This window comes from Dendropsophus ebraccatus, chromosome 8, assembly GCF_027789765.1.
Source record: "Dendropsophus ebraccatus isolate aDenEbr1 chromosome 8, aDenEbr1.pat, whole genome shotgun sequence".
In the NCBI taxonomy this organism is placed as follows: Eukaryota; Metazoa; Chordata; class Amphibia; order Anura; family Hylidae; genus Dendropsophus; species Dendropsophus ebraccatus.
The window spans coordinates 56,107,008-56,130,817 of record NC_091461.1 but is presented as its reverse complement, the minus strand read 5'-3'; the positions used below and the strand labels follow the sequence as shown (position 1 = coordinate 56,130,817).

At 42.5% G+C, this 23,810-nt stretch overlaps 1 protein-coding gene across 1 annotated transcript; it reads left to right on the top strand.

Annotated features, from left to right (window-relative positions):
• The first annotated feature begins 9,453 nt into the window (after positions 1–9,453).
• On the top strand, positions 9,454–22,927 carry SUPV3L1 (Suv3 like RNA helicase). Its single transcript, XM_069979111.1, has 15 exons — positions 9,454–9,811; positions 12,157–12,234; positions 12,787–12,894; positions 14,589–14,703; positions 14,991–15,159; positions 15,350–15,461; positions 15,546–15,623; positions 16,098–16,189; positions 16,633–16,813; positions 18,086–18,179; positions 19,577–19,796; positions 20,142–20,222; positions 21,150–21,326; positions 21,503–21,651; positions 22,502–22,927. Exons 1-15 carry the CDS (start codon positions 9,514–9,516, stop codon positions 22,899–22,901), a joined length of 2,352 nt encoding a protein of 783 aa, XP_069835212.1. The 5' UTR covers positions 9,454–9,513; the 3' UTR covers positions 22,902–22,927.
• Positions 22,928–23,810: the final 883 nt, after the last annotated feature.

Here is a 23,810-nt window from a genome sequence, read left to right as displayed (position 1 = left end):
TACTGTGTATGCGTCAGTTTTCTTTAATGTTACTTGTCCCATGTGCCATATCCGTTCTGTCTTTCACCTGTGCCCCACATCTTTATTTTTTTTAAGTTTACTTTATTTTACTTATTACTTATGTTTAAGTAAAAAATTGAGATTAGAAATTATTAGGCTAAATAAGATAATTTGCCTTTCATGCCATATATGGTCCTTTAAAGTGTAAAGGGAAGATTTTCTTTTTTCTTCTGTGCAGCACCTACCCGAACCTGGACTGTTTCGAAACTGCCAGTGAGCATTGGGTTCTAGGATAAAGTTTACCTTGACTCTGGCTGAAGAAATAGGCTTTCCTTTAAGCCCCCAATGCACACTAGATTGCTGTTGGGTCATGCCAAGTGAATGTGTATTGGTGGCTGCTAGACATGATATTGGGTAATAATCTTACCGTTAACTTGGGGTCCATTTACACAGAAAGATTATCTAACAGATTATCTGCCAAAGATTTTAAGCCAAAACCAGAAACAGATTATAAACAGATCAGGTCATTAAGGAAAACCTGAGATTTCTCCTCCTTTTTCAAATCCATCCCTGGCTTTGGCTTCAAATCTTTGGCAGATAATCTATCTGTGTAAATGGACCCTTAGCTTTTGCCTTTGTTATGAACCACAAAAAGTAAATTGACACTTTTTGGGTAACTTTAACGTTAATCTAAAAGGATACTTAATAGGGTGCAATAAAGAACTTATGAGAAGAGCTTCAGCAATCTTAATTAGAAGCTAGATTAAGGACCCTCCTTTTTTTTTTTTTTTTGTAAAGATAAGCTGAATGCAGGGTTTCTTGGTATAGACACCCAGTGCAATCAGCAAAAATCAGTGGGGTAACCCATCAAATAGATTTGGTTCCCGTGAAGTGCCACCACACGTAACACATGAATGTGCCATGTCCTCCAGTGTGAGTGACAGTCTTTGTAGATGCCACTATAGCCAATAAATAAGAATCTTAATAGAAATAATTTCCTGTTTAACTCAGATTGCCATGATAGGGGAACCACAATGCCTATGTAACTTAGGCGTCAAACCTGTTTTGAGTACGACCCCTGTGGGCACAATCTTTGCATCGTATGAGCAGGTTAGAAGCATCTAACCTGATACCTCCCTATAGCGCATGGGGTACTGAGGATGAAGGTTTTCAAACTCCATCCTCTGTCTTATTCAGGATATTAGCAGTGTATCTTTTATGCTAATTAGGCATTTTGGTGCACAGTGGGTGGGACTTCTGCCCATAACCAGCCTGCTCTGCTGTTATTCACTAGGAGGGAAGGATTGGTGCACTAGAGGTGGTTGTCTCACCCCCAGCGCACCAAAATGCTAAATTTTTATAGAAGATAAACTCCTAATATCATGGAAATTGCAGCCAGGGATAAAAGTAAGAAACTTGCCTTCATCCTCACCACCCTGTGCTTTTATATAGGGACCTATCAGCAGGGCAACCTGCTGATGGTTTCCCTTTAACCATAGTTGGGCTCAAACCATTAAGAAGCTGTAAAACTAGGTCACCATAATACTTGGGTTAAGTCTATCTAGAAAAATTTCTCAGATTTTAGTTGAAGTGTGGAAAAATTCTCAATATATTGATCATTAATATAAAATTCTAATTTGTTATAGATGAAATTATATTTTATGATAAGATTAAAAGCCTCTTCTGCTGCTGAAATCAGAAATGTACTTGTCTTTCCATCATTGTCATGCATTCACGACGTGGCTTTGCTCTTTAGTTTTGCTGCTTATATATCTTGACACGAAACAAGAATAGCACTTGCATCTCCTGTGATCTGGTTCTAATAAATGATAACCTAATATATAAGGGTACCCTTAGAATTACCGTTACAGCTATACAGGGAATAGAAGCCTGGGCACAGATTACTGCAGTAACAGTGTGATAACCACAATTGCTTTCTGTCTATTACATCTGTTATGGCATCTCTCCTGCAGTTACCGTGCATCCTGGCCAACTCTATTATGGAGTAACACCGCTTACATCTGTATGTCCCCTGTACCACATCCTTACTAATAAACTATTTGTATAATGCTTGAACTTTTACGTTACCAGGCATATAATGTCACTCTATGTAGGTCTGTCTTTTCTTTTCTATGAATGGTAAAAAAATCTCAATATACTTTTCACATTCAGTGTATATAAACTGCTTTATTATATTGTTAAAGTATTTTATATCTACATGTTTTGGGGAAAATACTGAAATAAAATATCTTGCAAACCCCATGTGATCGTCTTCATGTAACATTTTAGGGCACTGTTTCACCAGGCTCACGTATTGATGGAGATTTATGAGAAGTTTTATAGGATGCATGCTTATGGAAATTGTGCACACTGCCTGTGTAGTGCATTGAAGCACTCGGTTACTTTTGAGATCCCTCATACTTAACAATTGTGATGTTCATAGCAGTCATATCATCTAATTTTCTTCTGGACTGTCTAATGGAGCCATTCAAAGGGGTTCTTTTTTCTTTTATCATTCATTAAATTTACATTGAAGCCAGATGCAGGGCTGAATGGCATATACAACGATTGTAAGATGTGCCAGGTAATAGTTTAGATTGGTCTTTGATTGTTAGATGTAAACAAATGAAGCGCGTTTTAATCCCCAACTCAACAATCAATCTGATTGCAGGAGCTCCATTATAAGTCTATAGAGAAATCAGTCGTACTGATTGGTTAGCCAGGGAGTAAAGCATGCTACTGCATACTTCCCCAGAGAATATGTAAAGTTTGGAGGGGGTCTCGGCACTGAAATCTAAAGGCAAAAGGTTTTTAAATAACAATTATGCTTTAAAGTGTTGCTGCCATTTAAAAAAAACTTTTGACATGTCAAAAGTTTTTATGGGTCTGTGTGATCAGAACCTGACTGATCATGAGAATGAGCTCCTCGTTCTGTCAGTGAAAACAGTCGGGCTCACAAACCTAAATTGTGTGTCAGCCGCCTCAAGTTACGGGAGAGTGCAGACTTCTACCGATCAGTCAGTCTAAACATCCGAAACTGCTGACATGTCTCTCTGCTAAATGTTTTTTGAAATGAGAGCGACACTTTAAGGTATCACCATTAGACAAAAGTTGCTTGGTGTGACTGGATGACTCTGCCGACAGACAAGAGCTTGTTGTCTGAGAAGTTACTTGTCTGAGCAAACCATTTGTGTGTGGGGAGATTGGGAACACTGGCCAAACACATGTTCAGCCATCACCTATGACCTGTATGGGTACCTTAACACTATTTAACTTAATCCAATTATACGCAAAACACTCCAAAAGAGCAATGACATGCCCAGCTTCTAATTATAAAGTGTCTTGTGAGCACCTCAGAAGGTTAAAACAGTTACTGCGTTTCAGGCTGCTTTCTAGAAGAAATTATTCAACCTAACATGTCACAGGGACATATGAAATAGAGATCCGACAGCATCCATAGGCCAAGAACATACATCTAACCTGCTATGTCCCTATAGCACATGGGCAGCGTCTGACTGGGCCACCGGAGGATCCTTCAGTAGGCCCTGGTCCCCACGCTGATGCAGCACACTGACTGTCGGGCGGCCCCTTGCCGCAATGCCCCCCCCCCCTCCCCAGTCACCCCCTCCCCAGCTACTTGCAACTTTTTCCTTGCAACGTGCTGGATCACTGGTTTCTTTTAGATGCTCGTGCACACCAGCCAGGTGTGAATCTGTGACACCGAGGACTGCCGACATTCGGTGAGCTGATACTCTTTTTCCTTTACTGGTAGTCCCACCCCCAGTGCACCAAAACGCCTAATTTACATATGTAATAAACTAAGAAGTTCCCAAAAACCGCCAAGGATAAAGGTAAGAAAATTTACCTTCATCCTAAGCGACCGTGTGCTATAGGGACATGACAGCAGGTTAGATGTTTCTTCTTTCTTTAACCCCTTAAGTACAGAGCCTTAAGGACCGTGGCAATTTTCAATTTAGCATTTTCGTTTTTCGTCCTCACTATAATTCCTATTTTTTCATCTACAGGGCCATGTAAGGTCAGTAACAGGTGCACTTTGTAATGGCTTCTTTTAATCTACCATAAAATGAATGACATAACCCCCAAAATATCATTTATGAGGTCAATTTGTGAGAAAAAATCTGCAAATTCTGAGGAGTTTCTGTGTCTACGTTATGCACTTTACAATAAAAATTACATTTTATCTTTATTCTATAGGTCAGTCTGAATACAGTACTTCAAAGAAGAGACAGAAAGAGGGCACTCACCCGTTATTTCACTTTATTCTTATTTCATGCAGTCATAATCCATAAGCCTGCACTCGCCGGCGAGGAAATAATAAAGAAGTGAAATAACGGGTGAGTGCTCTCTTTCTGTCTCTTCTTTGAAGTACCTTGAAAATTAGCGGCAAATACTGCCCTCATAGAGCGAGCACCCCCGTAAGAACTGACTGTACCATTATATTCACATATCCACCACCAGCAATGTATTAAGCCAGTAGCAGTGCTGATCGCTTTATCTGTTTGAAGTCTGAATACAGTAATATGCATGTTTACAGCTTTTGTAATGTTTTACTGTTTTTATTAACAGTAAAACTTTTTTTTTTTGCAAGGGGGGTGATTTAGACTTTCATCGGGGGAGGGGCTTTGGCACATTTTTAAAAACATTTATTTACACTTTTTTAGTCCCTAGGAGACTATTACATACATACACTCACCGGCCACTTTATTAGGTACACCCGTCCAACTGCACGTTACCACTTAATTTCTAATCAGCCAATCACATGGCGGCAACTCAGTGCATTTAGGCATGTAGACATGGTCAAGACAATCTCCTGCAGTTCAAACCGAGCATCAGTATGGGGAAGAAAGGTGATTTGAGTGCCTTTGAACGTGGCATGGTTGTTGGTCCCAGAAAGGCTGGTCTGAGTATTTCAGAAACTGCTGATCTACTGGGATTTTCACGCACAACCATCTCTAGGGTTTACAGAGAATGGTCCGAAAAAGAAAAAACATTCAGTGAGCGGCAGTTCTGTGGGCGGAAATGCCTTGTTGATGCCAGAGGTCAGAGGAGAATGGGCAGACTGGTTCGAGCTGATAGAAAGGCAACAGTGACTCAAATAGCCAAAGGTTACAACCAAGGTAGGCAGAAGAGCATTTCTGAACGCACAGTACGTCGAACTTAGAGGCAGATGGGCTACAGCAGCAGAAGACCACACCAGCTGCCACTCCTTTCAGCTAAGAACAGGAAACTGAGGCTACAATTTGCATAAGCTCATCGAAATTGGACAGTAAAAGATTGGAAAAACATTGCCTGGTCTGATGAGTCTCGATTTCTGCTGCGACATTCGGATGGTAGGGTCAGAATTTGGCGTCAACAACATAAAAGCATGGATCCATCCTGCCTTGTATCAATGGTTCAGGCTTGTGGTGGTGGTGGTGGTGGTGTCGGTGTGGGGAATATTTTCTTGGCACTCTTTGGGCCCCTTGGTACCAATTGAGCATCGTTGCAACGCCACAGCCTACCTGAGTATTGTTGCTGACTATGTCCATCCCTTTATGACCACAATGTACCCAACATCTGATGGCTACTTTCAGCAGGATAATGCGCCATGTCATAAAGCTAGAATCATCTCAGACTGGTTTCTTGAACATGACAATGAGTTCACTGTACTCAAATGGCCTCCACAGTCACCAGATCTCAATCCAATAGAGCATCTTTGGGATGTGGTGGAACGGGAGATTCGCATCATGGATGTGCAGCCGACAAATCTGCGGCAAATGTGTGATGCCATCATGTCAATATGGACCAAAATCTCAGGAATGCTTCCAGCACCTTGTTGAATCTATGCCACGAAGAATTGAGGCAGTTCTGAAGGCAAAAGGGGGTCCAACCCGTTACTAGCATGGTGTACCTAATAAAGTGGCCGGGGAGTGTACATTAGATTGCTGACACTGATCACTGCTATACCATAGCATAGCAGGGATCAGTGTTGCATGCGATCCTCTGATAGTGTCTGCCTGTGGTAGACTCTGTCAGAAGACTAAAGATATGAGTACATGGAGGTAAGCTGTATAACTCCAGCAGTCAGGCAATGCCCGCGCAGTCCCGATCAGTAAGTGACAGGAGCTGCTGCTGTCACTTACACTTAAAGGGGTAGTGCGGCGCTCAAAAGTTTTTCACAGAATAACACACATTACAAAGTTATACAACTTTGTAATGTATGTTATGTCTGTGAATCGCCCCGTTCCCCGTGTCGCCCCACCCCCACCCATGTTCCCGGAAGTGTGGTGCATTATACATTACCTGATCCGTGTAGAGGGCCGTCCGCCATCTTGTGTCATCTTCAGACGGACGGCCGAGTCGCTGCCGCCCGTCCCCCCTCCGCCGCGTCACAACTGTGCTCAGCCGCGATTGGCTGAGCACAGTTATGCTCAGCCAATCGCGGCTGAGCATCGGATGACGCTGCAGAGGGCGCACCACACTTCCGGGTACACGGGTGGGGGTGGTGGGACATGGGGAAGTTGTATAACTTTGTAATGTGTGTTATTCTGTGAATAATTTCTGAGCGCCGCACTACCCCTTTAAACACTGATTGTAGCTTTTAAGGGGTTAATGGTGGGCTGCCATGTGATTGCGGCGGCCAGTCATTAACGGTAAGGGCCCGGCTGCTCAGCTCCTGGGCTTCCTTCATAGTGTGACACCCCAGAGGGGCGTACATGTACGCACGTTTGCGTTAAGGCACATGCAGCAGGGGCATACATGTACCCCACCGTTGTTAAGGGGTTAATCCTGTGGAGGGTACACAGGCCTAGGCGATATACCATGAAAATACAGATACCGTCTCTGGCGTTAGAGTGTAACATCGCCCCCCCACCTGGACCACGGAGTGGTCACCTCCCCCCACCTGGCATGGACCACGGAGTGTTAGAGCGCACCATTACCCCCTCCTGCTTGGCACGAACCACAACGTGTCAGAGCGCAACCATCCTCCCCCCTGCCCAGCACAGTAAGGAGTGTCAAAGCGCCTCCCTTTACTGTCTCTACTGCAAGGTATCCACTGTATATGCATATAATATACCGTATACTACTATGTGCTCCTGTAGTACATAGCTGTATACCTGTATATACACGTCCAGGATTCTGCTGAGACCCTCTAATAATGACAAATAATACTGACAATAGGCTAAATGGCACAGCCTTGGGTTGCTGCTCAACAAATTACTTTTTTTTACTTTATTGAAACAAAATATTGCAAGTTTGGCAAGGCAAAGTGGGGACGGCATGCAAAAGGGGTGTTTCATAATTACCGTTCAATTATCGTTACGGCAGCTACATGTACCATTGTCGCGATTATCGAGTTCCTGTCTTGGTTTTCTATGAATCCCCATAGAAAATCTCTCCTGCTCTGGACAGTTCCTGTCTGGGCCAGAGGTGTCAGCAGAGAGCAGTATGTCACACTAAAAATAAAACACCTCATGCAGGACATACAGCAGCTGATAAGTACAGGAAGACCTTGAGATTTTTTAATAGTAGTAAATTCATACCTCCCAACCGCGGGACAGTCCCGTTTTCGGGGTTCTGTCCCGCGGTCCCGGAACGGCCCCCCGTGTCCCGCATTTCAAGTGGCCCCACCGAAAAAAACAATAAATCAGTTACTGACCTGTCCTCCGGTCCCAGCAGCTCCTCTCCCGGCAGAGCGCGCACTCCCGTCATCCTCCTGGGCGGGCAGCGGGGTACAGAGTCACTGACTGTACCGGAAGTGACCTGCAGCCTCTATCATGAATCACTTCCGGCACAGTCAGTGTCTGTATACCCCGCTGCCCGCCCCGGAGGATGACGGGAGTGCGCGCTCTGCCGGGAGAGGAGCTGCTGGGACCGGAGGACAGGTGAGTTACTGGTTTATTGTTTTTTCCGCTGAGGCCACACTAATGGGGGGATTGGCTACTCTGTGGGGCACTATATGGGGGATTGGCTACTATATGGGGGGATTGGATAATATGTGGGGCACTATACGGGGGATTGGCTACTATGTGGGGCACTATATGGGGGGCATTGGCTACTATGTGGGGCATATTTGGGGGCATTGGCTACTATGTGGGGCATATATGGGGGATTGGCCACTATGTGGGGCATATATGGGGGCATTGGCTACTATGTGGGGCATATATGGGGGATTGGCTACTATGTGGGGCATATATGGGGGCATTGGCTACTATGTGGGGCATATATGGGGGATTGGCTACTATGTGGGGCACTATATGGGGGATTGGCTACTATGTGGGACATATATGGGGGATTGGCTACTATGTGGGGCATATATGGGGGCATTGGCTACTATGTGGGCACTCTGTGGGGGATTGGCTACTATGTGGGGCACTATATGGGGATTGGCTACTATGTGGGGCACTATATGGGGGATTGGCTACTATGTGGGACACTATATGGGGATTGGCTACTATGTGGGGCACTATATGGGGGCATTGGCTACTATGTGGGGCACTATATGGGGATTGGCTACTATGTGGGGCACTATATGGGGGCATTGGCTACTATGTGGGGCTCTATATGGGTGTATTGGATACTATGTGGGGCACTATGTGGGGGATTGGATTCTATGTGGGGCACTATGTGGGGGATTGGATACTATGTGGGGCACTATGTGGGGGATTGGATTCCATGTGGGGCACTATGTGAGGATTGTATACTATGTTGGTCACTATATGGGGGCATTGGATACTATGTGGGGCACTATAATGGGGGATTGGATACCATATAGGGCATTTTTGGCGGGATTGGATACTGTATAATGCATTTTTGGCGGGATTGGATACTGTATAGGGCACTATTCAGTCAGCAGCATGTGGTGACTGTAGGGGAGTGGCTATGGAGGGTTACTATGGGGGCGTGGCTATGGAGGGTTGCTATGGGGGGGTGGCTATGGAGGGTCGCTATTGGGGCGTGGCTATTGGGACCGCGGCGCACATGTCCCTCTTTGCTCTTTGCAAAAGTTGGGAGGTATGGTAAATTACAAATCTATATAACTTTCTGACACCAGTTGATTTGAAAGAAAAAAATTTTCGCTGGACAACGCCTTTAACCCCAGTATATGTAAGCTTCTAGGTTGCTATGGATAACTTCACAATCTGACAGAAAACTGCAGCAAGCTAGGCTATTCTGACTGGTGACTGGTGACCTTTATGATACACTTCTTTGTGGACTAATGTGGGTTTTACTAGCCTAGTTTTAACATTTCTCACTCTCTTGACCTGTCAATGTCATGCAGGCATTACCCCAGTCACCTGGGCGTTGGGTCCTTTCTTGTGACGTCACCGCGTCGCTGTTTGTCGGGCTGCGTTCTTCAGGTTGCCGGGGCCTCTCCCTGACGTCATCAGGCTGCGCCGCAGTCATGCCGTCCTGTACTCGCTGGGGCTTTTCACATACGTCATCAGGCTGCGCCACAGGTTGTCATGCTGCTCTTGCCAGGGTATTGCCGGCTGTACCGTTAGGCAGTGCATGCGGTGGCCGGCGGCTTCTGCCGTCCTATGTGGCCTCCCCGCCATGTACATAAGGAGAGTGTCGTCGCTGGCTAGATGCTGCTTACAGGCACGGAGGCTGCAGTCCACTGCTCACCGCAGCAATGGTGTCCTTAGCACCGTGACCGGATGGCCGAGGATGCGCTCCCTTTCCAGGCCTTTCTCTAGTGATAACGGCAAGCCCCTGGATACTTCATTGTTCGTCCCTGTAGAGTTCAAGAACACTGATAGCCTGGAGTCAGACATTGGGGCTGAGCTGACCCGGCCTCTGAATAAGAGTAAGTGTGGGGAGAGGCTGCTCATATACCTAGGACATGTATAGCACTGGTAGTGTGCAGCATGATGCTGGGTCCAGCCTGTACCTGGGGCTGCTATACCTAGGACTTGTATAGCACTGGTAGTGTGCAGCATGATGCTGGGTCCAGGCTGTACCTGGGGCTGCTATACCTAGGACATGTATAGCACTGGTAGTGTGCAGCATGATGCTGGGTCCAGCCTGTACCTGGGGCTGCTATACCTAGGACTTGTATAGCACTGGTAGTGTGCAGCATGATGCTGGGTCCAGGCTGTACCTGGGGCTGCTATACCTAGGACTTGTATAGCACTGGTAGTGTGCAGCATGGTACTGGGTCCAGCATGTACCTGGGGCTGCTATACCTAGGACTTGTATAGCACTGGTAGTGTGCAGCATGATGCTGGGTCCAGGCTGTACCTGGGGCTGCTATACCTAGGACTTGTATAGCACTGGTAGTGTGCAGCATGGTACTGGGTCCAGCCTGTACCTGGGACTGCTATACCTAGGACTTGTATAGCACTGGTAGTGTGCAGCATGGTACTGGGTCCAGGCTGTACCTGGGGCTGCTATACCTAGGACTTGTATAGCACTGGTAGTGTGCAGCATGATGCTGGGTCCAGCCTGTACCTGGGGCTGCTATACCTAGGACATGTATAGCACTGGTAGTGTGCAGCATGGTACTGGGTCCAGCCTGTACCTGGGGCTGCTATACCTAGGACTTGTATAGCACTGGTAGTGTGCAGCATGGTACTGGGTCCAGGCTGTACCTGGGGCTGCTATACCTAGGACTTGTATAGCACTGGTAGTGTGTAGCATGATGCTGGGTCCAGGCTGTACCTGGGGCTGCTATACCTAGGACTTGTATAGCACTGGTAGTGTGCAGCATGGTACTGGGTCCAGCCTGTAGCTACGGGAGATGGAAGCAAACCTCTGGCTTGTGATAGCCCTTTACCCACAATACAAGGGTTGCATGACTGCATCGGCTAGAGGTTGCCTTGGTGTTTAAAGGGATATTTGCCTGGTAGACATTAATGATATAGCTGCTGGATATGACATGTGTCTGAGAGGCGGGGAGATGGGGCCTGTCTATTGTCTTCTATGTCTGAACAGGAAAGTGGTTTAGTTTACCTCTGTTTCTCCCATAGAAATGAATAAAATTAGTTTTACTGTCCCTTTAAAAAATAGTGACATGTCACACAGGTACCAAAAGAACGCACCAGGGAACTTAGTCCGATATGGCAGTCATAGTGGATAGATGCATGCTGGAAGACCCACAGTCCAGATGCGAGCCCTTAAAGAGTCACTTTCGTTTTGTTGTTTTTTTGCAGAAATCAGTAGTCCAGGCGATTTTAAGAAACTTTGTAATTGGGTTTATTTGGCAAATATGCCATTATCTGCATTCAAAAAGCCTTTCCCCAGCCCCCCCCCCCCCCCCCCTCTCTAATTCACTGCTCATTGTCAGGAAATCTCGACTAGTTTAGAAAAAAAAATGTAAAGGACAGTGGCACTTGAACATAGCAGAAAAGTCCTGTAGAATCTGTTGTATAGTAATTGAAGGTTTATTTACATGATCCAGTACAGAAATGCAACGTTTTCACGATAAAGACCTGTGGGATCAAAATGTTGCATTTCAGTACCAGATCATGTGAATAAATCTTTATTAATTATTCTACGGATGCTGCAGGACTTTTCTTCTGTCTTTGATTCACAGATGTGTCAAATTTTCAATCGGTTTGGGGGTTTAGATTCCCACTCATCACTAGATACAGCTGGTAGAAGTGCATGGCTGAATGCCTCACTCAGCTGCTATACCCATCTCATTGTAGGTTCTGTACTAAATCTATAGAGCCCAACTCCTCTAATTACACAGGGAGAGCAGCCTTTTTTAAAGTGACAGTAATGTTTTAAGGAAACAAAGAAACAGCTGTGTTGGCTGTTCATGTAATCATGGCTCCCTGTCTGTTCAGTCCCTGTCTGGATGCAGCTGCCGTGACAGCAGGTAGGATTACAGCAGGGAGCATGTGTTCTGGAGATAGATACAGGTCCCAGAGGTGGATTCCACATCAATATGTCATGATTATGCAAGTAGAAAGATATAGTCTCATTGTATATAATTAGTCCCTGAGCCAAGTCATTGATTTATACACAGTTACATATGAGTGTGGGACATGTTCATAAAGCTTATTGGAGAAAGACCCTTATCTTGGGGCAAAAGGGGAGTTTTATTTGTTTCCTAAGAGTTCTTTACTGGTAATGTGTATATGGTTCTTTGAACTTGCAATGAGCCTCTGTTACATTTCCCTTAATTCTAATATCATTGTTTTCTAGGTGAAGTATTGAACATTTTAAACAAGTTTTACAGAAGAAAAGAAATACAAAAGCTGGCTGCCGAGAATGGTTTGGATGGTAAGAAAGTTTGCGTAGTCCTTGTCTAGTAGTGTATGTAGCAGAGCTATTACACAGCTGTAGACAGGAGTCCTTCATATGACTTGGGATGGTTTACTCTCTGTACAGAATGTGTTTCTCTCATTCCATTCAGATTCAATTCAGAATTGATGTCACTGATTAGAAATGCAAGGCTGGTTGCACAGGTTGGTTGCACTTTTTTCATCCGTTTTATGCAAAAAAAGACGGGGGATGAGAAAACATCTGCATTTGTGTGCATTTTCCTTGACTTCCGTTGTAAAAAAGGATCAAAAAGCATCTGTCTTTCTAGCGAACACAAAGTGGTAAACCACTTCGGCTTTTTGGTTAGTTTTTTTTTTTTTTTATAATGGAAGTCAAAGAAAAATGGATACAAATGAATACATTCAAAGGCAGCCGTTTTTTCATCCATTTTTTGCTTAAAACAGATTGTAAAAAGGCAGTGTGAACCCTGTCTAACTACGCTATAACTCAAATGACTCCGCATTAAACATCACATGTGCTGAATTCCTATTTTATTTGCTCTTCTTCCAGCTCGTCTTTTCCATCAAGCCTTTATAAGCTTCAGAAGATACGTTATGGAAAGTGACCCTATACAAGTGGATTTACACATTGTCTTGAATGATATTTGCTGCGGAGTTGGTATGTCCACTGTAATTCATAAAGAAGCTTGTCATTTTTTTTTCGATTAGATTTGCTTATGTAATGTCTGCTAACCATCACATTACAACACAGAGGTATATAATAACATTGGGAAATCTGTAAAGAGGGAATCTCATTGACTGCTGTGGTGAAAGGCTCCAAAAAAAAAAGAGATATCCTTATAGACAAAAATAAGATAATAATGTGCATTTACATTTAAAACTTATTTAACTTTATGGGGGGCGCTATCAACAGGTTCTTGAAGGGATCATTGGTCTAAATATCCAAAGGTGGGACCACGTATTCCTTAGGTCTGAACATATTTTGACTTTTTAAAGGCTCAATTCTCTAAGGGGACCTGTCAAGTTAGTAATGCAGTGCACTCTACAGGCATATTAGACCAGAAACAACATATGATCAATCAATTCTTTTCTTTTTTTTTTTTAAATAAATAAAATAATCACATTGCAATGAAAGAGATTTCCAAAGTATGACATATTACGACACTAAGGCTGCATTCACCCGTTCCATATTCCGCGCACGTGCAGCATCTCTCACATGATGCTAAGGAACTGTATGAATAGGCGCCACGCTGTAATGACAGAGCTGTGTGGCTGCTTAAAGGGGTACTGCAGCGAAAAGCTTTTTTCCAGTAATTGAAACCCATTACAAAGTTCTATAACTTTGTAATATTCTTCAATCACCTATCTGCCCCCCTTCCCTATCTTTTTCCCCCTCAACCCCCCACCAGGAAGCGAAGTAAACTCATTCTTACCTAATGACTGTTGACCCCAGGCTTTTCTGTGGCAGCCATTTTGTGACAATGACATCATCAAGAGGGAGGCGGGTCTAAGCCCTGTAAGGCCAGCCTTCCTTTGTCAGATGACTCAGGTTACTCAACTCTGATTGGCTAAACAAGCTGTAAGCTATCTAACAGTTTTACAGAGTCAGTTGGACATCACAGGAGACAAAGGGCATCATGGGAAACCCCAAACCAGTAAGCTGTGCCTATGCAGATGATGTCATTGTCACAAAATGGCTTCCATAGAACAGCTTGAGGTCTACAGTCATTAGGTAAGAATGAGTTTACTTCACTTCCTGGTGGGAGGTTGAAGGGGGGAAAGATACGGAAGGGGGGCATATAGGTGATTGAAGTTATATAACTTTGTAATGTGTTTCAATTACTGGGAAAAAGCTTTTCGCTGGAGTACCCCTTTAATTACAGAGTGGCGCATATTCATAATGTTCCTTTTGTGGATCCGTGTGGCTGCTTCATTACAGTGCCACAAATATTCAAAGACTCCCAGCATCATATTGGTAGATGATGCCATGGGTACTCCATCACACGGCTACCACGGACAGCACGTCCGTAAAAAACACTCAACCTGTGTATAAGGCCATAGAGAGAGAAATGACAGTTGTTGAGCTTTTCCCACAAAATTCTATATAAATTTGCCTCACTCTTTCCACTTTATATAACCTGCTGTTTGCAGTTTGTACTGGATTCCCTTCAGAGATGATTTTCCACTTTTTTCATTTTTTCCGTCAATTTTTTTTTTTAATTAAAAAAAAAAAAAAAAAAAAAGCAACGCTGTTTCTGTAAATTGAAGCACTGTGCCAACACGCACCTCTTGCATTCTCAGAACCTCCTCTCCTTGATAATCAGTTCTGTTACCTTCTTTTTTTTTTTTTAGGCCACATGGATGATATTTTCCCATTCTTTATGAGGCATGCTAGACAGGTCTTCCCAGTGCTGGATTGTTTGGATGATCTTCGGAAAATAAGTGACTTGAGATTACCTCCTAATTGGTATGGTTGTCTTATTTCCATTTGGTCGTATTACTGTAAATACCTCTGTTATCGAACACAATCCATTTTGGAAGGCTGTTCCAGAACAGAACTGTGTTTTCCCATGGGGAACAATGTAAATGTATTTATTTGATTCTTACACTCCATGAGTCAGGTACCGAACAAAACTTCAGGGGAAAATGTGGTTTGAATACTGAACCGAGGTATTACTGTATTGTAGTTTTTTAATATTTGTAAACTTTGTAAATATGATGCTTACAGTTCAGTCACTTTGATTTTTGGTGCAGGTACCCTGAAGCGAGGGCCATTCAGCGCAAAATTATTTTTCATGCTGGACCTACTAACAGCGGCAAAACTTATCATGCAATTCAGAGATACCTGGGAGCGAAGTCTGGGATATATTGTGGCCCATTAAAACTGCTTGCACATGAGATTTACAAGAAGAGCAACGAGGCAGTAAGAATTGCTTTATACTTAATATTTTGGCTTTACATTATCTTCTATTACTAGCACTATGTACACTAAACAATAAAAGTATTTTTAATCTGTAGCCAGCTAGAATGCAAGTTATTACTTCTAGTGAAAGTACATCTTCCTTTGTTTTCTGAGATATTTCTTTATGTGACATGGTCTTCTCTTTTTGAAGGGTGTCCCTTGTGATCTAATCACAGGGGAGGAACTGATACACGTTGATCCAGAAGGAAAGCCATCGGCACATGCAGCATGTACAGTAGAGATGTGCAGCATGAACACCCCTTGTATGTACCTTTAGTGGTTAGTAAATACATGAGATCCCTATTTAGGTGGTAGGGATACCAGTGATGTTCTTTTTATTTTTATAGATGAGGTAGCTGTCATAGATGAAATTCAGATGATACGAGATCCTGGTAGAGGTTGGGCTTGGACAAGAGCACTTCTAGGTAACATTTTTAAACTACTTACTACAATTTTCCATTTGTTTTTATTAGTTTGTTGCTGCCTGGTAATAAGGATGGTCTGTTTTCAGATTGGTCATGAAAACTCTTGACACCACTGCTGATCAGCAGGGCCTTAACTTGTCGCTCTTGTATGCCCTGCCCCTTCTTTTGCCTATACTATGCATAGCACTGTAGGTACTACAGTGTTGTCCCATTCAAGTGAACTTTGCAGTATTTTGCATTTCCACTATTAAAAATTACAGCAAGTTAACATTCAAGAGGCTGCACGACTCACATGAGTGCTGTGGCCCCTTTAAACAGCTGATCAGCAGAGGTGTCTGAAGATTGACCCTTGCTGATCTAATACTGATGGCTAGATAACCCCTTTAATTTGTGCCTCCCCCCCCCCCCTCCTTTTCTCTGTTTTTAGCCATGTATCTTTTTTTTCAATTGAAGCAGCTTAATTTTCATTTTCAGGCATTTGTGCACAAGAAATCCATCTATGTGGGGAGGCAGCTGCTATTAATTTAGTGACTGAGCTGATGTACACAACTGGTGAAGAAGTAGAGGTAACATTACTTTATATCCATCTTTTGTTATGTTATTATAGTTCTCTATAGCTGCTTTTCCTGACATAGTAAATGGCTATTAACAGTGTCTACAAATTCTTTATAAAGAGAGACTGAAATGAAGCACATGTCAGTAGTTTACCATGGCTTCCATGATTAAGGTATATGTGTGCTTGAGCCCTTATGTTGACTATATGAACAAATCCACAAAACATTCAATGTCTGTCTCATATGCTCGATCAGATAAAGTTACTTCTTATGCACATGGAAGATGCTGTGACCAGAAAAGCATCATATCTTGAAAATAAATCTGCCGGCAAAGTAATTACTATAGCGGTGATTTCTATTATGTACAGTACTAGTACTAATCAGGGGAAGAAATGTTCATGGTTATGCTACTTTGTTATTATATAAACAGTATTTTTTTCTTTTTTTTTCTTGAGGTACGGAATTATGAAAGGCTGACTTCTCTTAAGATTTTGGATCATGCACTTCAGTCACTGGATAATCTAAGGCCTGGCGACTGCATAGTTTGTTTCAATAAAAATGATATCTTCTCTGTTAGCCGGCAGATTGAGGCGCGGGGTTTGGAATGTGCTGTCATTTACGGCAGCCTTCCTCCAGGTGAGTATTTCTGTGTTTGGCTTGAAACTTATGTACTTTCCCTTTAATATTGTGAGACAGTAGCGCTTTGTATTCATCCATTATCGACATAGCTGCACTCCGTTTGCTCCACACGCAGGCAAACACTTGCTCTAGTGCCTCCTCTGCTTGAACCATACCTTATGAATTCATAAGTAACAACTAACAGAGGTCACTCAGCGGTTTCACATAGTGACAGATAAAGTGTTCTCTTTTGTGGACAATTCCTGCAGTTAGAGCAGCTTATACAGGAGAATATATCTATTGACTAGTTAATTCCAACAAATTAAAGATGGGATATCTGTACTTTTCCACATGAGAACAGTCAGCTTTTTGGCTCTACAGGAGAAGGCAAAAGAAGATCTTTTCATGGTATTCTGGAGCTACTGCATTAATAATACCATGGAGACATACTTTGGGTTAACTATGGTAGAAAAGGCGAAGTGGGTGTGTAAAAAGCCAGTACTCCAGACCGGTATGGGAGCAGTTTAGTGCAGGGCCATCCTGGAAGATCCCTATCCCTTAAGCAAATTCTGCCTGGATTAAGATGAATGAATGTAAAAAATGTACACTATAGCACTTCCCCACACAGACCCTCTGGTCTAAGTGTACTATCAAGCACAAAAACTATATAAGGAGATGCAAAAGTTACCTGTCCCTGTGTCCTGTAGGGACAAAATAATTCAAGTCCAATAGCGTGGTAACAGCATCTCACTCAGGCGGAAATATGGAAAAAAGAAACTTTATTCCAGCATGGCAAACAGAGCGACGTTTCAACCTTATAGGTCTTTCTCAAGGCTTGAGAAAGACCTATAAGGTTGAAACGTCGCTCTGTTTGCCATGCTGGAATAAAGTTTCTTTTTTCCATATTTCCGCCTGAGTGAGATGCTGTTACCACGCTATTGGACTTAAGATGAATGAATGGCTGCCTTGCCACAGTGCTGTCACTCTTGCAGTAGAACCACTACTTATGCCAGCACCAGGCCTTGGCAGCTTCTTATGACACTGGTCAGAGGTAGCTGCTCAGAAACATCAAGGCTACAAAAACAGGTTTTCTCCAAGCCTTTTTGCGGATATCACTTTTAGACTTTTGCAAAACCCTTTTTTTTTTTTGTCTAATAGAGTGCTTTGCACCCAATATTCTAACTTTCAGTATTTTATAGATGTCCGTGCTTACAATGCTGCTGTTTTGTGTCATTGGCACGTTGCCTCTTCACAATAAGCGACTTTGTTAACAAAGACTTCTTATTTTAGGAACAAAAATAGCTCAGGCCAATAAGTTTAATGATCCAGATGATCCCTGCAAAATCCTGGTGGCCACAGATGCCATAGGAATGGGACTGAACCTGTGAGTAAATGTCATTATTTTTTTTTTATACAGTCATGTAGTACAGTAATCATTCACAGATAATAATAGTATAAATAAATATCTGACTTGACCACATGTTTATGATGTGTATTACCTATGTATGTGTAAGACCTCTTTTATTGTGTACGTGAACAGTGTATTGCTTTTATCCTCTTGTTGCGGCTAGGCACCCTTGCCGTGTCACCAGTATTCTAGTTTGTATGTAGCCATTAATGCTTAGTCAAATACATAGGAAGGGCATGGGTCACTTGATAAAAATGTATGTGCTTCTACAATGAAGTTCATTTCTACAGTTTGTTCAGGCAATCAGAAATCTTATCATAGTAGTCATTGTAAGCGAGAGAGGGACATTGTTGGCATGAACCAGTACTGTAGGGTAAAGGTTCTCCGGTGATTCACAGGGGTTATATATATTGTTATACTATTGCTGACAAATCCTACATAGTATATTTATTGCAGCTACTGAAGGAAACAAGCACGGTTATTTTATTTAGGAACCACTGTGAAATATACTTGGCCAACTCATACAGATTAACCCATCATGGTGGTTAGCAAAGTATACAGATGGCTGGGTGCTACACTGCCTAGCTGGCCACCCAATCTGATTTAATTGCCGTAGTCTATCTCCCTTGTGTGCCATAGTCTATCCGTGTGTGATGCCTGACTGCTATAAGTTGGATTGGGCAAGGGTTTATCACATACCCGCATGCCTCCATTGACTATTATTCAGTGTCAAAATTCAAAATTTACTGTCATTGTCATTTAAAAAAAAAAAACAAAAAAAACTTTTTGACATGTCAAAATTAACCAATCATGAGAGCAAGCCTGGAGAAGACTGCATTAAGTTGGGCTCATAATGTAAGTCTGTGAAGTCCAACACTTACACTGACACAGAACGGGGATTGGACTGTGCAGCAGTGCGGTTCTCTTCCCAGCTTGTTCTCTCCCGGACCAATCAAAACTTTTGACGTGTCAAAAGTTTTTTGTGTTTTTTTTTTAATAAATGACACTTTAATATAAATAACAGTACCTCCTTTAACTTTCAAGCCAATAATCCAGAAGTTTCTAGCAAAGAGTGCACGAAAAATGTTGACAAAATTATAAGGCAACACAGAGAATCATTTGTAAGCCTACGCTTGACCGAAATTGGCATTCACTTTGATTAAAAAAAGTCCAATAATCTGGGAAGAAGCCTCAGACCATTAATGCCAGTTTAAAGGTGGTTCCCTTACAAGCATGGTGGAGCAGCAGGATCCAGGAATACCTTTGCCCTTGGTCACAATGGCTAGCACTTCAGCAAATACCAATGTTGTGCTTATATTGCAATCTTTTTTTGTTACAAATATTACAGTTTACGTGTCATTTTCTGCTATTAGGAGCATCAAGAGAATAATTTTCAATTCATTGCTAAAGCCATCAATCAACGATAAAGGAGAGAAAGAGATTGATACAATTACCACTTCCCAGGCTCTACAAATAGCAGGCAGGGCTGGCAGGTTTAGTTCCATGTTTAAGGAAGGTGAAGTTACCACCATGGTCCTGGATGATCTACCTCTGCTGAAGGAAATTTTGAACAAACCGGTTCATGATATACAGGTATAACATACAATAAAGACTGAGGCTATAAGCGCCATGTTATAGCATCTCTTAGTACTTATTCTGTAAGAAATCATCTCCAACATTCAGCTTGTCACTGCTGGCCCAAAATCAGTTGAGGGCTCCATTTTGTCTATTCAAATAAATGGAAAACTGTATATTACTTGGCCAGGTTAACCAGAACAGATGCTGCTCTTTCATAGCAAAGGGCCCTCTCTGATACACCAGCTATCAGTGCTGGCTAGTTATTTTATTGTAGTGAATTACAAATACCCATTTAATCCTATAGAAATTGTGTAGCAGCTGCTTTTCTTTTGTTTCTCTGACTTTTTGCCTCTCTATTAGACTGCAGGGTTGCATCCCACAGCAGAACAGATTGAAATGTTTGCTTACCATTTGCCCGATGCCACTCTCGCCAACCTTATAGTAAGTATGCTGCTTTGTGATATTTGATTGTGTGATTTATAATTATGTCCAGGGTACCCCACACTAGGGTGCAGCCTACCCTTTTTAGTGTGTTAGTACTGACCAGTGTTAGGGGATACTGTGGCAGCTGCCATTCAGTTTTCAGACTAATCAATCTCCTGGCGCCCTACTGATCTTCGGTAGAAATTTAAGGTCACAAAATTATCAAGTCCCCATTCTCATCTCATCATTTGTCGTTGTCCATTTATTATCATTAGAAAGGGTACACCGGTGCTATAAGGGCAGGCAGTGCTTCTAACTGGTTCCCCTTAGTGCTACTAATGGTCTTACCGGATAATGCTGAGGAGGAAGGTTAAGAAAAATACCGTCCTTCTCAGCACCTCCTGTGCAGTAGGGACATATCTGCAGGTTAGAATCATCTAACCTGCTGATAGTTTTGCTTTACTACTTTCATGGGTGCCCAACCTTGTAGTGTAGCTTATCTTATGCCACCTATACACATTAGGTTATTATTGCAACCTAATGATGATGATGATGATGAACCATTTTCCAGATATCTGGGGAAATGAGAATTAAACATGTTGAATTTCAGTAGGTGCGCAGTTGCAGGGGGTGGTTTATCAGAAATGGGAGTATAACCTTTACCCTGGATGCTTAATATGGAATGGTCACAGGAATATATATATATATATTGGGTTTGTCTGAACCTGAGTGTTCGGCATTTGATTACTGGTGGATATAGCCCAAGGGGAGTCCTGGAAAACATTGGCTGCATCCATGTTTTCCAGACAGCCTTAGGGCTGCATCCAACATCTTCAACCACCAGTAATCAAATGTGGCTTGCTGGGTTTGCTCATCTACAATGTTTATTAATGATGGTTCAAGTAGTATTTGTATAGGTCATTTACTACTTCTCTCCAACTTTAGGACATATTTGTCAGTCTCTCTCAAGTGGATGGACGGTACTTTGTGTGCAATATCGATGACTTTAAATTTGTTGCTGACATGATCCAACATATACCGCTAAACTTAAGAGCACGTTATGTGTTTTGCACCGCACCCATAAATCGTAATTTGCCATTTGTTTGCACTTCACTACTAAAGGTGAGTATGACTTTCTTGTATCAAAACTGTTATCACTTTCCCTGTGTTTTTCTTTCTTTCTTCCAGTAATTAATAAAGCTTTAGCATTTTAACAATAACCTGATGCTTACAGAGTTAGTACAAGCATTTGTCAAAACAAGGATTTCTGTTATTTAATCTACAAACTCTTTTTGTAGTTTGCCCGTCAGTTCAGCAGGAATGAGCCACTTACTTTCCAGTGGGTTTGCAAGCATGTCAGCTGGCCTGTGTCTCCTCCGAAAACCATCAAGGATCTAATACATCTAGAAGCTGTACATGACATCCTTGATCTTTATCTGTGGTTAAGGTGAGGTGAAACACTATCCTCTCCATAGACATGCATGCTTGAGGAGGATGAGTTTTCATTTTTATTTCATTAGGAAACAAATTGCTGCCATTACACTTTTGACAGTTCCTACTGACAATTATTGAATGAGTATACATTGGTACCTTGGTTTTCAAACTTAATTGGTTCCAGAAGGCAGTTTGAGAACCGAGCAGTGTTTTCCCATAGGAAATAATTTAATTGTGTTTAATTGGTTCCAGCACCCACCAATAATTACCTACAGTACTCATATATTACATTGATAAGTGTTCGGTGTAATCTCTACAGTACATTACAGAACAGCACTATACTGTACAGGACATTATACACAAGAAACATTCAACAAAACCAGCAATTATAGTACAGTAGTCACTAACTCATCACTCATCCTTTACTGTATAGTGCACTGTAATGGATGGGAGATGGTGGTGCACTGACTGTACTACTACTGTACTGTATATGCACTACAGCAGTCTTATACTGTACTGTATGTGAAGCCTCTCCAGTGCTAAACTCGCCACCATCCACACTCGCAAAAATGTTCAGATACCAAGTAAATCAAGACTGGGGGCCTGAAAAGTGTTTGATAACCGAGCAAGAGTTTGAGAACCAAAGCAAACTTTCCTTAAAAATACAGTTTGAGTTCCAAGCAGTTTGAGAACCGAAGAACCATTGTTTATGGTTTAAGGCATATGTGCACCCATGGTTTAAGGTCATAGACATAAGATAACTATCCTTTTCCATTACTCTGATGAGTAGGGGGTAGAGTTGTACAGTGCAGACTTTTTCTGTCCATGCTGCATATTAACTTAAACATCTGTTTCTTTATCAGCTACCGCTTTATGGATATGTTTCCGGATGCAGGACTCGTCAGGGCTATTCAGAGGGAGCTGGATTCAATCATTCAGTCAGGCGTTCATAGCATAACTAAACTTATTAGAGCCTCCGAAATCAGGACAGCTCTCCAAATCATTGATGAAACATCCAAAGACTCAGAAAGTGTTTTGGCTGACGCTGAGAGACCTGGACCTAGAAGAATTAGGGGTGCTAAGCCAGCAAATTCTGAACCCCAGAAAAGATCTCTCACATCTAGATTGGTTCAAGATGGACTCCTTACACCAGACATGTTAAAACAGCTGGAGAAAGAATGGATGTCTCGTCAGCACAGCCGTGGAAGCCAGGCCAAATCAAATGAACTGGACATTTTAAAAAAGAACAGAAAGAAGAAATAGTATACTAGATTATATTCACTTTTTATATTTTATTATGTAAAATAAAAAAAACTGTATAAAGAAAATAGTTATGTTTTTGTTTTACGTTTTTGAAGGGGTTTAGGTTCAGAGCACTATATAGATGTACAGCCTAGGACCGCACTGTGCCGTAACATCCAGATGCAAGGTTGCCAAGAGGCAGAGCCAATCCTCAATTTACAGAACTTTCTCCTTTGTGCAATATTGTGGGTGACTGAAGTGTCTCCCCTCAAGGCCCTTAGGTTCCATATACAGACACATGAAATGTGCTGAATCCCATATTAATTTGATAGGTCTGTCCCTATTTGAGGTTAAAGCTCTTATATAAAACCTTTTATTCAAAGTAGTATTTTTCCTTCCGTTTTTACTCACCAGAAACTTCCAGAAGTTATGGCCAGAGCCTTTGTCGTTGCTGTGGAATGTGGTGTCGAAGCGACTCTGTACCCACAATCTGCCCCCCCAAACTGCTTGTACCTTCGAATAGATGCTTTTAATCCAAGATCTGTTCTGGGGTCCAATCAGCAGGTGATGCAGTTATTGTCCTAAAAACAACTTTTGAACTTGCAGCCCAAAGGCCGGGGCTTAGAATGTCTATGCATTAGGCTGGCACAACCTCTGTCCCTCCTCCCCACCCTCTTCATCATTAGGAATGCTCCAGGCAGATTGTCTCCAATTCCTCAGCTGTGTGAATACTGAACATGTGCTGGATCGTTAAGGCACCTGTGCAATGTTCAGACAGGAGAAAATGTTCCAGTGGCATTCCTAATGATGAAGAGGGTGGGGAGGAGGGACAGAGGGGTGGTGCAAAGTTAGGGCACAGATACTCCATTTGGGCACGGGGCTGCAATTTTGAAAGTTGTTGTTTTAGGACAATAACCGCATCACCTGCCG